This window comes from Geotrypetes seraphini, chromosome 4, assembly GCF_902459505.1.
Source record: "Geotrypetes seraphini chromosome 4, aGeoSer1.1, whole genome shotgun sequence".
NCBI lineage: Eukaryota > Metazoa > Chordata > Amphibia > Gymnophiona > Dermophiidae > Geotrypetes > Geotrypetes seraphini.
The window spans coordinates 195383470-195399592 of record NC_047087.1 but is presented as its reverse complement, the minus strand read 5'-3'; the positions used below and the strand labels follow the sequence as shown (position 1 = coordinate 195399592).

The 16123-nt window shown below is 42.6% G+C and overlaps 1 protein-coding gene across 2 annotated transcripts in view; it reads left to right on the top strand.

The window, feature by feature from the left end:
• Nucleotides 1-16123, top strand: part of LOC117359446 (microsomal triglyceride transfer protein large subunit-like) — a 166877-nt gene that overhangs the window by 143969 nt on the left and 6785 nt on the right. Inside the window, exons 16-18 of one of the 2 annotated variants that reach the window (XM_033942239.1) lie at nucleotides 4659-4783; nucleotides 13995-14165; nucleotides 15200-15374. In XM_033942239.1, the coding sequence (XP_033798130.1) occupies nucleotides 4659-4783; nucleotides 13995-14165; nucleotides 15200-15362 (459 nt within the window). In that variant the 3' untranslated portion in view covers nucleotides 15363-15374. Of the gene's footprint in view, nucleotides 1-4658; nucleotides 4784-13994; nucleotides 14166-15199; nucleotides 15480-16123 lie in introns of those variants that run through there. The other variant, XM_033942240.1, reaches the window with a different exon arrangement.

The following is a 16123-nucleotide window of genomic DNA, read 5'->3' as shown; positions in this document are numbered from 1 at the left end:
AGTCTGTATTGATCTTTGCCGAAGAATTTTCTAATTTTGCGAAGGTTGCGCATGGTAAAGAATGCTTTTTGTGTGATTTTGTTGATTTGCACCTGAAGAGTGCAACATCTATCTACTGTTACTCCAAGGAGTTTGAGAGTGGTCTGTATAGGATATTTGGTGGTTTTTATTTCTAGTTCTGTTATCGAAGGGGTTTTGTCTTTTTCAAGCAGTAGAAATTTAGTTTTGTCTGGATTGAGCTTCAGTTTGTGTTCTGTCATCCAGTTTTCCACTATTTCTAGGGTTTTTACCAGGTTATCTGTTGTAGTGGGGTCTTGTGAGTCAAAGGGAAGGAGTATGGTTATATGGTTATATGAGCACATTTAAATATTTAAAAGACTTTAAATGGCATATGATGATATTATTTGAGAAACTTGCCCAGTATTGATGAGAGGGGGTCTTTTGTGTTTTGTTCTACTTTGAAAGTATTGCCCCCTCAAGTGGATTGTAATTTAAAATCCCCGGTCTGTTTGGATATGGCCATCTGTAGCATTAACTTTTAACATTCAACTTTCTTCCATTTTTCTGCTTTCTTCTCAAAATCTATCTACTTTTCCATGTCTTCCCTTCCCATCTATCCATGTGTACCATCTCCTCCCTCTTCTCCCCTATTCCCATCTATCAATAAGAAGCATTTCTTCCCTGCCGCATTCATTGCTGTGCACCATCTCCTCCCTCTGTCTCCCCTTCCCCTCCATCTCTGTGCACCATCTCCTCCCTCTCCCATGCTCAGATAACTCTGTTTTCCCCCTTCCCCCTCATATGGTCTGGCATCTTTCTCCTCTTCTTCCCATAGCCTGGAATCTCTCTCCTTTCCTATGGTCTGGCATCTCTCTCTCCTTCCCTCCCTCTATCCATGGTCTAACATCTCTCTTCTTCTCTCCTCTCCTTTCTGCGATCTGACATCTCTCCTCCCTGCAATCAGGCATCTCTCTCTTCCCTCCTTCCCTTCCATCCCGTGGTCTGGTATCTCTCTCTCTCACACTCCTTCCCATTCCAGTGGTCTGACATATCTCTCTTCCCCATGCATCTCTCTACTTCACTCCTCTCCCACCACCATGTCCAACAATTCTCTCTCCCTCTCTCTTTCTGCCCAGCAATTCTCCTTTTCCTTCATCTCCTTATGTGCACCATCTCTCTTTCTCTCTCTGACACCAGAAGACAGAGCTTGCTGGAATGGGGCAGGGACAGGAAAAGAACTCGCAGATGAGAAAATGAGGTCCCGCGGGGACGGGGAAAAATTTTGTCCCCATGTCATTCTCTTGTGGTTATAAATAAACATATATTTTATGGCTGGGCCCAAGGCAGAAGAGACCTGACAAGGTGGTTCTTGGGTTTTTTGGGTTTTTAAAAAAAAACATTTTAATATTTTCTAGCAAGATAATAGTGTAAATGTGCAGGCATGAGCTTTCCCTGGAATCATAATGCATAATTCTGAGCTTGCTACAAGTTTTGCAGCTGGAGAGTAACTGCCACAGTGAAAGAGAGAAGACGCTTATGGAAGAGCTGCTGTTTGTCCGACTGTATATTTGAGTGAAAATAGGAGATTTGATGTGTTGTGAGAGAAGTAATATCTAAAGAAGAAAAGATGATATGACTGTAGTGTATGGGAGACGTTTTAAAAATAAAGTTCCCAATATTACAGCAGGTAGGAGAATTGAGAGCAGTGAGATACTGCCTTTAAATGCGAGTTGTCTAAAAAATTAGAAACAAATGACTTTGAAACATACTTGCTGGTTTATTCCAGTTCCTGTATCAATTTCTGTACTGGTACAGATATTGCAAATATACTTCTACCTCCGTATTCGCTGTGATAGGGGATTAACAGACCTGCGAATACAGAAAAACCGCAAATAACTTTTTCATATGTTATTCGCTGTTTCCTATTAAAAACCATTGTGAATATGGTGAAACCGCGAATAACATGGTGGGAGACCTGGCCTGTTCCTGAAGGAGAGGCAAAACACGGTGAAGAAAGTGCTGGGATTCAGCAATTTTCTCTATAAACGCTTGGAATTAGCAATTTCTCTATGCAAGCTGAGGTAATTTTTTTTTGGGGGGAGGAGCCAGCAAGCTAAAAAACGTGAATAATCGAAACCACAAATACGGAGGGAGAAGTGTACACAGTCCTTTACCTGTGTGATTTTAATTTAGCAGTAACAATCTAGACCTGAGAGATTATACAATCTCAGATGAGAATTAAATATACAGATTGGAGTTCTGTTTAAAAAGGTTACTCAGAGGTTAATAACCTAGATAAATAAATAAAACCTTACATGGAAGGTCAGAAACTTTAGTGCTGCCCTACTGAACACATGGCTCGTAAAACCCATTCTCGAGACCACTTCTTATGCCGACTTCAGAAAATCACTGAAGACCCGTCTCTTTAACAAATTCTAATTTCCAATTCTTGCCCAATCCCCCTCAGCTATCCTCATCCCATTCCCCAATTCTCTTGATTTTAGATTAACTCATCCTTCTTCCCATTTGTAAAGGTATTCCACCCAAATTGTTTTCCCCTGCACCCCAATCTCTGACTAGATACTTCCTTTTGATTCAAACCATCTTGGTTCTCTTCCATTTGCAATTTGTATCCCAGAAAGTACTTTTTCTGTTCCCCTTACAACTCATACACTCATTGTATGTATCTTGTTGTAAACATCTCTTACTTCTTGTAGTAAACATCTCTTACTTTCTTACTTCTTGTAGTAAACATCTCATAGAAACATAGAAACATAGAAGATGACGGCAGAAAAGGGCTACAGCCTATCAAGTCTGCCCACTCTGCTTACCCACCCCCTGTCTATGCCCTAATGACCCAATTTCCTTATCTTGACACTCGTAGGGATCCCACATGGGCATCCCATTTATTCTTAAAGTCTGGCACGCTGTCTGCCTTGATCACCTGCACTGGAAGCTTGTTCCAATGATCAACCACTCTCTCTGTGAAGAAATACTTTCTGGTGTCGCCATGAAATTTTCCGCCCCTGAGTTTGAGTGGGTGCCCTCTTGTGGCCGAGGGTCCCTTGAGAAAGAAAATATCATCTTCCACTTCGACATGTCCCGTGAGGTACTTAAATGTTTCGATCATGTCTCCCCTCTCCCTACGTTCCTCGAGAGTGTAGAGCTGCAATTTGTTCAGTCTCTCTTCGTACGAGAGACCCTTGAGCCCCGAGATCATCCTGGTGGCCGTCTGCTGAACAGATTCAATTCTGCGCACATCTTTACTGTAATGTGGCCTCCAGAATTGCACACAGTACTCCAGATGAGGTCTCACCATGGCCCTGTACAACGGCATTATGACTTCAGGCTTTTGGCTGACGAAACTTCTATTGATACAACCCAATATCTGCCTTACCTTAGATGAAGCCTTCTCCACTTGATTGGCAGTTTTCATGTCTGCACTGATGATTACTCCTAAATCTCGTTCTGCTGAAGTCCTAGTTAAAGTTTCTCCATTCAAGAAGTATGTCCTGCATGGATTTCCGCTTCCGAGGTGCATGACCTTACATTTCTTAGCATTGAAGCCTAGCTGCCAGGTTGAGGACCAACTTTCCAATGTACTCTCATTGTATGTAACTTGTTATAAACCACTTTGAACTTATGGTATAGCGGTATATAAGAAATAGAATTATTATTATTATTATTACTGTATGGTCTTTAAGTCCTTGATGTGATAGATAAATTTATTTCCTTCCTCTCCGTGATTTGTGTGAAAGAGGGTGAATGCAGTTGTCTGGGTTCCTGAGCAGCCAAAGTGTACAGCACTACAGCCTCCAAAAATTGTCCTGTAGGTAGGGTTACCAGATGTTTGGATTTCCCCGGACAGGTCCTCCTTTTCGGTGCTCCGGCCAGAAGGCATCTGGAAGTCCGTGCATGCACATAGGCCCTCCGGCCGCAACCTGACCTGACTCTATCTCTTCAGTGGGGGGGTCCTGGAGGAGGGGAGTTGCGGGGAGAGTCGCTGGCGAGGACAGTCGTCGGCTCCAGCTGACTGCCTACAGGTCGTGCCTCTTGCCACAAGAGGCATGTTCTTTAAGCAGTCAACCGGCATTGGGGCACACCTAGAATCTGCTGCAGTACACTAAGTTTGTGATACACTGCTATAAAGGGACACTGGCTTTTAAATACCAAGAAGGCACCTTCTTTTATTTATAGAATGCCAATGTATCAGTACAAATATGCCAGTATAAATACTTGAAGAGTTGCATACCTCTGAGTGACTTTAAATGTGGCGGTTACAATTCTGAGGTTTGGTCACTAATCTGAATGTGAGGTCAGTTTGACTTGTTTGGACTTTAGTATAAATACTCATGCATAGATTGTTTAAAAAAATGCATGTAAATTATAATTTGTGTTCCTTGCCAATGTTTTGCCCAACCCATCCATGCCTATGTTCACCTTTAAATTATATGTCATCACCTCGAGGCACCATGTTATAGAATACCAGTCTTTACGTGCACACATGTGAGAGGCTTTAATGGGGATCCTAGAGGGGGTGGGGTGCAATGCCCCTATGCCCTTCTAAGATAAATGTTTATATAGAAATGGGGTGCTTTTGGTTTGGTTTTTTTTTTACATAATCTAATCTTATCCTACCATCATTTCTCTGTTTACAGAGGATCTCACTACAGTCTGGGTTGCTGGCAACAATAGAGGTCTTGGGTGGACTTGGACTAGACATCTCAGCTGACCTTGGTATAAATCTGTGGGATCAAGAGTCAGAAATCAGTATCAAAACAAGGTATTGTATTTTAACCAGGAAATATTCTACCTTCAGACCTTTAGGGTAAATAAACTGTTCTAAATTGTAAGCTTACTGCTGAGGTTTTGGAGCAGATATTCAAGAACCTGACACTCTAGATCAGTGGTTCCCAACCCTCTCCTGGAGGACCACCAGCCATGAGAGAGATTTGCATATAATGGAAGTGACAGGTATGCAGATCTGCCCAATTCATATTCATCAAGGCTATCCTAAAAACCTGGCTGGTTGGCGGTCCTTCAGGACAGGATTGGGAACCACTGCTTCTAGATGAACTGTTGAACTTTGTGGTTTTGGCCCAGCCCCTTATGTGTCAATTTTGATCATTACTTTAGTTCCTTCTAGCTTTTTTTACATACTGTTTGATTAAGATAACAGTATTGAATACTGTCACCTCTATGACCCTACAATTTGTTTATTAACCTTAATTTCTAATTGCCCGATATTCCACGCTATTGAACTGTCTGGTTCAATAGGCTGAGCTGGCTGGTTAAATAGCACAAAGCTGGCTAAGCACTAATATTCAGCGCAAGATAACCGCTGAATATTAGCACTTAGCCGGTTATATTGTGTAACTTAGCCAGCTATCTGCAAAATTTAAAGTGCTAGGAGAACAGGAGTATAGTACCAGTGGAGTAATGCTTTATAGCCATTTTCCACTACAACGCTAGCTAACCCAAACGAAGTAGCATGATGCCAGTTAGTATGTCAATCCCCAGGAATAATCGCCCAACCCAAGTCCAGTTACCAAGCAACCATGTATTTTAGGGGCATAGCACACCTATCATTAAGGCAGGAATAGATAGCAGAAATTATCCCCTTTAAAACCACTGGGCCCAGGAGCTGCTCAAATGCATTTCCCCCTCTCCCCCCCCCACCCAAGGAGCTGCTCCAAGATCCCTGTCTTCTGGTTATAAGTTTTAGCTTGTAGATATGGGAACAGGTCCTGGGCAGCCAAACCATATCTCTCCTGGAGCTCCCCAAATGGTTGGATCATCTGCTTATCAATATCTATGAGTTGTCCAACACAGACCAACCCCTTAAGTTCCCATTGGAGAAAACCCCCCGCCCTCTCTCCCAAAAGAAAATCAATATTAAATCTGAGTGGGGTGTACCAGGAATGTTTTCTACCCCTCAAGACTGAATTCTTCACTGCTGACCAAATTCTCAAGGTAGTGGTCACTGCTTCCAAACTCCCCCCCCCAGGGAACCTGCCCCATGGTAACCAAGGTAAATGCATAAGGACAATTGAATCTACTCCACCCTGCTCTACATCCACGATTTACATGTCTGAATCTGACACTCCAGGAGAGCTCGTAATTGTGCAGCTTGATAATATTTTAAGATGATGGGTACAGCCAAATGACCTAACTTCTTAACCAAGCAAAGCACATTTCTACTAATCCTAGAGTGTTTGAGTCCAAATAAAATCAAAAATCCTCTGCTGCAAACCTGCAAGCACTTTTTTAGGGACCCAGATCAGTAGAGTTTGAAAGAGAAACAAAAGTTGGGGCAAGATCATCATCTTAACCACTTTAATCCGGCCCAGCCAAGAAAAGCAGAGCATCTCCCAAGAGTTCAAATCCTCTCTCTAATTTTACGAAGAAGCGGGATATAGTTCAAATCATAGAGACTAAGTGCAGGCAGCCCCAAATATATCCCCAAATATCTCAACGCCCCTTTCACACATCAAAATGGGAACCTACGAATCAGAAGCTGTACCGTCCCAGGCAAAAGGCTGGCATTCAACAACTCAGATTTAACCATATTCACCCGAAACCCAGACAACTGGCTGTATACTCATAACTACCCCCCACAGCTATCAAGGACCTCTTCGGATCCATGAGAGTAAACAAAATGTCATCTGCAAGTAGACTGTCATCTGCAAATAGACTAACTTTACAGTCACCCCCAGGTGTCCTAGCACCCTGCACACTAAGATTATTCCTCACCCTATGAGCCAGAGGTTCAAGCACTAAAGCAAAATACACCGGGGATAAAGGGCAACCCTGCCTCATCTCCTGGGCCAATGGGAAGGCCTCAGTATATCTCCCATTGACTTTTACATACCCCAAAGGGGAATTATACAGAGCTCTAAATCAACATTGCATCCAGGGACCGCAACCAATATGGTCCAGCACCTGAAACATGAATGGCCAGGAAACAGGGTCGAAGGCTTTCTCTGCGTCGATCAATGGAAAGTCTGCCTCCTGTCCTCGCATTCTCTCAAATTGACCACACACTGGATATTATCTCCCACCTGCCACTCAACAATAAAGCCAGATTGGTTCTGATGAACCCAACTCATTAACCGATCTTCCATTACCCAAGCAAAAATCTTAGTATCTACCCCCAACAATGAGATAGGATGATAGGAAGAACAAGCCAAAGGATCTATCCCCTCCTTAGGAATCACCATCACCCCTGCAAGACGCATAAAAACAGTGAGCTGACCACCCGCATCCTGCAAATTAATCAGTGTTAACAATAAGGGAAGTAATACATCCTGAAAAGTCCTATAAAACTTCACAAAAATCAAGAGAATCCACTGTTCCAAAACTACAATGTAAATTCATTCAAATAATCCAATAATTTAATACTTTAATAATTCAATAATATAATAATAACAAAACATAAACATTAAAATATATTCCAAAACTCAGAGGAAGGAATACAAATCTTCATCACATTCGCATAGCTCCATCAGAAGGACAATAGTGAATATAAACTATAAACCAGGGATCTCCAAAGTCCCTCCTTGAGGGCCAAATCCAGTCAGGTTTTCAGGATTTCCCCAATGAATGTGCATGAGATCTATGTGCATGTACTGCTTTCAATGCATATTCATTGGGGAAATCCTGAAAACCTGACTGGATTCGGCCCTCAAGGAGGAGGGACTTTGGGTACCCCTGCTATAAACAATACATACATATACTGAAATAGCTCACTTATCTTTAATTCATTCAGACTTCAAACTAAGGTCCAAGGAGACATCAAGAGGCCAATGGAAATCCTTAACCATCTGAGCAAAGTCAATGTTCATACTCCATAATCCATAAGTCCATGTGCAATCAAATCCCTAGGTGTGTCATCAAATTAAAGTGCAAGTGCAGCAATCATGTGATCAAATCATGTTCAGAAACATCAAAGATAAAACTATCCAATAAAAAGCGTTGAATGTTGAATACAAAGGCATTCCATATCAGTTCCAACTCCCTCAACACGAGCCGTGTTTCGAAAACACTCTTTACCAAGAGGAGGAACAGCGCAGGTAACATAGTAACATAGTAGATGACGGCAGATAAAGACCCGAATGGTCCATCCAGTCTGCCCAACCTGATTCAATTTAAATTTTTTTATTTTTTTCTTCTTAGCTATTTCTGGGCAAGAATCCAAAGCTTTACCCTGTACTGTGCTTGGGTTCCAACTGCCGAAATCTCTGTTAAGACTTACTTCAGCCCATCTACACCCTCCCAACCATTGAAGCCCTCCCCAGCCCATCCTCCACCAAACGGCCATATACAGACACAGACTGTGCAAGTCTGCCCAGTACCGGCCTTAGTTCAATATTTAATCTTATTTTCTGATTCTAGATCCTTTGTGTTCATCCCACGCTTCTTTGAACTCAGTCACAGTTTTACTCTCCACCATCTCTCTCGGGAGCGCATTCCAGGCATCCACCACCCTCTCTGTAAAGTAGAATTTCCTAACATTGCCTTTGAATCTACCACCCCTCAACCTCAAATTATGTCCTCTGGTTTTACCATTTTCCTTTCTCTGAAAAAGATTTTGTTCTACGTTAATACCTTTCAAGTATTTGAACGTCTGAATCATATCTCCCCTGTCCCTCCTTTCCTCTAGGGTATACATATTCAGGGCTTCCAGTCTCTCCTCATACGTCTTCTGGTGCAAGCCTCCTATCATTTTCGTCGCCTTCCTTTGGACCGCTTCAAGTCTTCTTATGTCCTTTGCCAGATACGGTCTCCAAAACTGAACACAATACTCCAAGTGGGGCCTTATCAATGACCTGTACAGGGGCATCAACACCTTCTTCCTTCTACTGACTACGCCTCTCTTTATACAGCCCAGCATCCTTCTGGCAGCAGCCACTGCCTTGTCACACTGTTTTTTCGCCTTTAGATCTTCGGACACTATCACCCCAAGGTCCCTCTCTCCGTCCGTGCATATCAGCTTCTCTCCTCCCAGCATATACCGTTCCTTCCTATTATTAATCCCCAAATGCATTACTCTGCATTTCTTTGCATTGAATTTTAGTTGCCAGGCATTAGACCATTCCTCTAACTTTTGCAGATCCTTTTTCATATTTTCCACTCCCTCTTCGGTGTCTACTCTGTTACAAATCTTGGTATCATCTGCAAAAAGGCACACTTTTCCTTCTAACCCTTCAGCAATGTCACTCACATACATATTGAACAGGATTGGCCCCAGCACCGAACCCTGAGGGACTCCACTAGTCACCTTTCCTTCCTTCGAGTGACTTCCATTAACCACCACCCTCTGGCGTCTGTCACAGCCAGTTTCTGACCCAGTTCACCACTTTGGGTCCTAACTTCAGCCCTTCAAGTTTGTTCAACAGCCTCCTATGAGGAACTGTATCAAAGGCTTTGTTGAAATCCAAGTAAATTACATCTAGCATATGTCCTCGATCCAGCTCTCTGGTCATCCAATCAAAAAATTCAATCAGGTTCGTTTGGCACGATTTACCTTTTGTAAAGCCATGTTGCCTCAGATCCTGTAACCCATTAGATTCAAGGAAGTACACTATCCTTTCTGTCAGCAAAACTTCCATTATTTTTCCAACAACTGAAGTGAGGCTCACCGGCCTGTAGTTTCCTGCTTCATCCCTGTGACCACTTTTAAGAATAGGGACCACATCCGCTCTCCTCCAATCACCAGGAATCACTCCCGTCTCCAGAAATTTGTTGAACAAGTCTTTAATAGGACTCGCCAGAACCTCTCTGAGCTCCCTTAGTATCCTGCAATGGATCCCATCTGGTCCCATCGCTTTATCCACCTTCAGTTTTTAAAATTGCTCATAAACACCCTCCTCCGTGAACGGCGCAGAATCTACTCCATTTTCTCGTTTAACTTTGCCAGACAATCTCTGTGAACACAGAACAGAAGTATTTGTTTAGCACATTCACTTTCTCCTCATCACTTTCCACATATTGGTTCCCAGCATCTTTTAGCCTAGCAATTCCATTTTTCATCATCCTCCTTTCACTAATATATCTGAAAAACATTTTGTCTCCCTTTTTTACATTTTTAGCCATTTGTTCTTCCGCCTGTGCTTTCGCCAGACGTATCTCTCTCTTGGCTTATTTCAGTTTTACCCTGTAGTCCTTTCTGCTCTCCTCTTCTTGGGTTTTTTAATATTTCATGAACGCCAACTCCTTCGCCTTTATTTTCTCAGCCACTAGGTTGGAGAACCATATCAGCTTCCTTTTTCTCTTGTTTTTATTGATTTTCTTCACATAAAGGTCCGTAGCCATTTTTATCGCTCCTTTCAGCTTAGACCACTGTCTTTCCACTTCTCTTATGTCCTCCCATCCTAACAGCTCTTTCTTCAGATACTCTCCCATAGCATTAAAGTCCGTACGTTTGAAATCTAGGACTTTAAGTATCGTGCGGCCGCTCTCCACTTTAGCTGTTATATCAAACCAAACCGTTTGATGATCGCTACTTCCCAGGTGAGCACCCACTCGAACATTAGAGATACTCTCTCCATTTGTGAGGACCAGATCCAATATCGCTTTTTCCCTTGTGGGTTCCGTCACCATTTGTCTGAGCAGAGCCTCTTGAAAGGCATCCACAATCTCCCTACTTCTTTCCGATTCTGCAGACGGAACATTCCAGTCCGCATCCGGCAGGTTGAAATCTCCCAATAGCAGAACTTCCTCTTTCCTTCCAAACTTTTGGATATCCACAATCAGATCCTTATCAATTTGCTGCGATTGAGTCGGAGGTCTGTAGATTACACCCACATAGATAGAAGTTCCATCTTCTCTTTTCAGAGCAATCCATATCGCTTCTTCCTCTCCCCGGGTCCCTTACAGGTCCCCCAGGAGCAACAGTCAGTTTTGGAATATATTTTAATGTTTATGTTTTGTTATTATTATATTATTGAATTACTAAAGTATTAAATTATTGGATTACTAGTTGTTAAGCCCGTTACATTAACGGGTGCTAGAATTTATGTCTGTCTGTATTTTTCTTTCTGTCTCTTTCCTCCCTCCATTTCCCTGTGTAGCGCTGTCTCTGCTTTCTTCCTCAGTCTGCACTCTCAAGCTGTAACATTACTGCTTAGCTTTTTCTCCCTGCAAGCATCTCTGCTCTCTTTCTCATCCCCAGTCTCTTTGCTATTTTTCTCTTCTTGCAGGGGTCTCTGCTCTCCTTTCTCTATATGTTCCTGATTCCTGCAAACTTCTGTTTTCTCTGTATGCTCTTGATCCTGTGTTTCCCTGTAGGTGTCTCTTCCTTTTTTTTTTTATTCCTTCTTCACATATGGTCGATTTATTAAAAGTTTTCATATTTTTCCTATTTGTTGCATGCCTGTCTCCTTGGCCGCTATATGTTTATCTTTTTTTGCTTTATGTGTTTGTTTGTGTTTTTTTGCTGATTGTCTACCTGGTCGCTGTCAGTCTGTCTGTCTCATTGGCTGCTGTATGTCTTTTATGCAGTCTAACTCCTTGGCCACTGTATGTCTGTATGTCTTTTTTTCCTGAATTTATCCTTGGGCATTGTATTTTATTTTTTTTTTTCTGTTTGTCTCCTTGGCTGTTTGTATTTTTTTTTTTGCTGTCTCCTTGCCCACTGTCTCTCTGTCTACTTGGACGCTGTATGTAAGTATGTCTGTATTTTTTTTGTTGTCTGTCTCCTTGGCTGTTGTATGTCTGTTTGTCATTTTTTTTCTGTGTCTCTCTCTCTCCTTGTCCTCTGTGTTTTGTTATTTTTTCAATCTGTCTCTTTAGCCCCCTGTCCTTCTGTGAGTGTCTGTGTGTCTCTCTCTCCTTGTCCTCTTTGTTTTGTTATTTTTTCAATCTGTCTCTTTAGCCCCCTGTCCTTCTGTGAGTGTCTGTGTGTCTCTCTCTCCTTGTCCACTGTTGTTTGTTTGTTTTTTTAAATCTCTCTTTAGCTCCTGATCCTCTCTCACTGACCCTTGCGACTGCATGTTATTCCGGCTGGGTTTCCATGGCAACCCTGCTCGCGGGTCTGTGAGTGTAGGGGCGTTTTGTTATTTCCTCGTGGGAAGCTGTCCGGGTAGGGAGGAAGCGGGGAGGCGAGGCCTCAGCACCAGCCGGGCGGCTCGCGCCACCGGCCCCCAGGAGCCCGAGGCTGGCGGCGGGGGAGGCAGGGACATGCCTGGCGTGCCATGGTGCAGGAGGAATGGAGATCGGCAGCTGGCTGCGGTCCGGCTTGTGGAGTGAGGAGTAGTGGCTCGTGGCCAGTAGGGGGTGATGTTTATGGGACGGTAATGGAATGGATATCAGAACATGATAGTGCAGTATTTTTGTGGAGTTTTTCTACAAAAGTGCCTGTTTTTCGTATGATTCTGGGTACTTCTAGTTAGAATATAACAAATAAAGTGAATATGATTATATATTACTTAATAGAAAATAAGATATAATAAAATATGAATTAGAGTGCTCCTCTACCAGCAGGTTTATGGAATAAAGATGTAATGTAGCTACATCATTGCACTCACCTGCCTACCAACCCTACAATATTGATTAAGTCTGATCTATTTCAGTTGACCTATATATATCAGACAATGTGAAAAATACTTAGCTGGATCCTAATGAAGATGATTATCAGGTGAAAAATATAGGGTCCACTTTCATTGCATTCGTCTTCACAAGATGAAAATAGAAGTGTGAATGCTTGTAGGTTGTTGCAGGTGCTGACAATCGTGCAGTAAGCTGGCTTTGAAAAAAGTATTATGAACGTGAGTCCCCAAAAACAAAAAACTGCTTTAACAAAAAACACCATGTATCCAAAAACTCCACAACGTGAAAAGTTAAAATGTCCAAAATCTCCTCAACACCGATCATGTTTCACTGAGAGTTGCTTCATCAGGAGGAAACAATGAAAACTAAATAAAACACATAAAAAAGTGCAGTTAAAAACTAGCATGTTCAAAGAATATCGTATAAATTCAAAATGAAAATTACCTTCGGAACTCCTAATGGAGGGATCACGCCGCTAGAGAATCTTAGCAGAGATAACTGACTCAACGTAAACCGTAAGGACGTTTATAGGAACGTCAAATGATCACGTGATGAATAACGTGAATCTAGCAAATTAATGCTTGTAACGGAAAGCAGAAACTTAACGATCATCTAATGGTCCATTCTATTCCTTTGTTAAGACCATTGGGTATTACTGTTTTCCAAGAATAAATTAAACGTTGTTCATGATATATAAGAGTATGAGAGATATCACCCTGTCTATTGAACTTGAATTGCCTGATTACACAGAACTTTAGATCATTTAATGAATGACCAACTGAATACCAATGATCAGTTAGAGGAGCTTCTGATTTATTAGTACGGATACTGTTCAAGTGTTCCGCTATTCTCAATTTAATAGCCCTCTTAGTTTGACCAATGTATATCTTATTACATGGACAGAAAATTCCCCGTAAGTAATAAGGTTTATGCATATTAGGTAATTCTATTTGGTCAATAGTCAAAGAATGACAACAATATTTACATTTGCCACAACATGTATGTCCCCTTAGAATATTATTATCTTGATTAGTGAAATTAACATTGAAATATTCTCCTAAATTTTTATTCCTTTTATGTGCAAACATAGGGACCTCAGAAAACACTGAATCCCTTGCTCAGGAGGCGATCGGCTGATGATGTATAAGCACGCATGCGCACTCCGGCCACAGACCTACAGTGCACGGAACACGCAAATAGGAGTGCGCATGCGCGGCTAGCTTTTTATTATATAGGATTTGAATGAATTTACATTCTAATTTTGGAACAGTGGATTCTCTTGATTTATGTATTTAAATTGACTAATAGCAACCACTCTTCCTTTATACAAGTCGTCTTTGTTTCTAAGGTTTGTACACAGTATCATAACATATAATATGCTTCAATAGAGAGGAATCCCCACCAGAAGAACCCACGAGTCAGATTTTGTCTTTTTCCCATTCCAGAGCTGGATTGTCCATTGACTTTAAAGCGGAAGTTGGCACTGATTTCTTCCAAGCTGATGTGAAAACCGAGGCGGATGCTGAGCTCATCTTTTATTTTGACACATTGGTTAAAGTTTTTGAGGATCCAGTACAAATTTGTCTTCAACTGGGTCAGGACCAGCTGTTGTACAGGTGAGAGACGGGAGCTTTGTTTCCATGTAATTGAGAGATATGGAAGCTGTGACCAGAGGCCATAAAGCCAGGACATTCACTTCCACTCAGGAGGTCTGAAAATGATATGATTTTTCAGTCGTCCCCCCTCCCCTCCTGATATTCAGCCAGCAGTAGTCATAAAAACATAAGAATTGCCGCTGCTGGGTCAGACCAGTGGTCCATCGTGCCCAGCAGTCTGCTCACACAGCGGCCCCCAGGTCAAAGACCAGTTCTCTAAATGAGTCCAGCCTCACCTGCGTACGTTCAACAGGAACTTGTCCAACTTTGTCTTGAATCACTGGCTGAATTATTCCCTAATATTCATTGCTGGGCCATGTCCAGGCACTGGCACTGAGTACCAGGGGCTAAGTGTGAACATGCAGGCTGCCAGAGCTTATTCAGACCCAGATACTGGAACTGCAAACTGCATAACTTTTTTTTGTTTTACAAAACCCTATCCTGACCCCACCACAGGCCTCTGGAACCCCCTCCCACCTCTCTGCAAAGTGTCATGTCCCCCTCCCCACCCCGATGTCCTGTAGCTCCTAACCTCCTCTTTACTTCTGCTTTGTGAAGCAGATCCACATCCACTCTTCTTCAGTCCCTCAGGATCACTCCCTACTCTTAAGGAAGCACTGAAAAAGTCAGATATTCACTACTGAGCTGCTCCACTCTCTCGCTGCTCAAAGAAACAAGAAGTCAAGCCGCGTACTGCAGGACTTTCCAAGCATGCTCAGTTCTTGCGTGAACTGAGCGTGCTCATGCAATTGTACCAGTGTTGGCGGCTGGAGACACCTCCAACTTCCTCTGTCCTGCAGCAATAAGAGGAGAGGGGAAACAGCTTGGCCATAGGGAGGAGGTTAGGAAGAGACCTGAGCCCAAAGTGGGGGAGGGGGGCCCAGGTCCCCAAGGCCCCCTCAAAAGGCTGTTACTGTAACATGTACAAAACGTTTGTCTCATGTAGGATGTTGACCATATGTTTGACCTCTCCTGTTTTTGTTCTCTCCTTATAGAGAATTGTTTTCCCTCTCTGAATCATTCCCACAGCGAAATGTTACCCACAAAGCACACAAAGGCAGGCGCTTCACTGTGCCAGGAAGAGAGTTTCCCCTTCATCATGCTAACTCGGAGATGTGCAAGTTGATGAAGGCGCTGCAGCCGGACCCAGAGCTGTAACTAGAGCAACTGGTCAGCATTTTTCCTTCCTACCCCAAGGAGCCCTGCTCATACATACTGTTCATGCTGGAGACCTGTTGCTTTCAAGAAATAAAAAACGATGGATGCCAATGGTTATTTCATCTGATAGCTTTTAATAGTTTTCAAAAATTAAAGGGGGGGGGGCTGTATTCTGTGAAACCACTGGTTCTCAGCTTCAGATTTTGTGGTTGTAACAGCAAGCGAGTGTTGAGGCTAGCTTGTGCAAACATAACCAGACACAGTCATGGAAGGTACACAAAATGAACTCTTTATTAACTCAAAAACTCCTAGTCCTGTTAGTTCACAGGACCAGGCATGAAAGGAAGCAGTCTTTTCAATTCAGAAACAGAAAATCTTGAGATAGGTCTGTGATTGACAGAGTCCAAAGCCCCATCTGTGGTCTGTGACTGCCATGCCCCAAACACATTATATAAAAGTCTTCCTTAAGTCAGGTAATAAGGTCTGGTCCCAGCAAGATGTCAGATGAAGGCTCACATGTATTGAAAAAAAAGAAGTTTGGCTTACCTCAGCCAAGCAGAATATCTAGATATTGTATTCAAGGCGCACACTGGGGTCTTGTCTTCCTTCTTCTCCCCTGGGCTTCTTTAACCTAACACTGACCTTGCCTCTTATATTTCCTGGCAGCTGCATTCCCAGCTCCACCCCTCCCATGTCACTTCCCCTTAGTGAGCAGCTACGTAGGTTAAGGTGCCTCTGACACTGTGAGGGAATATTCAGCA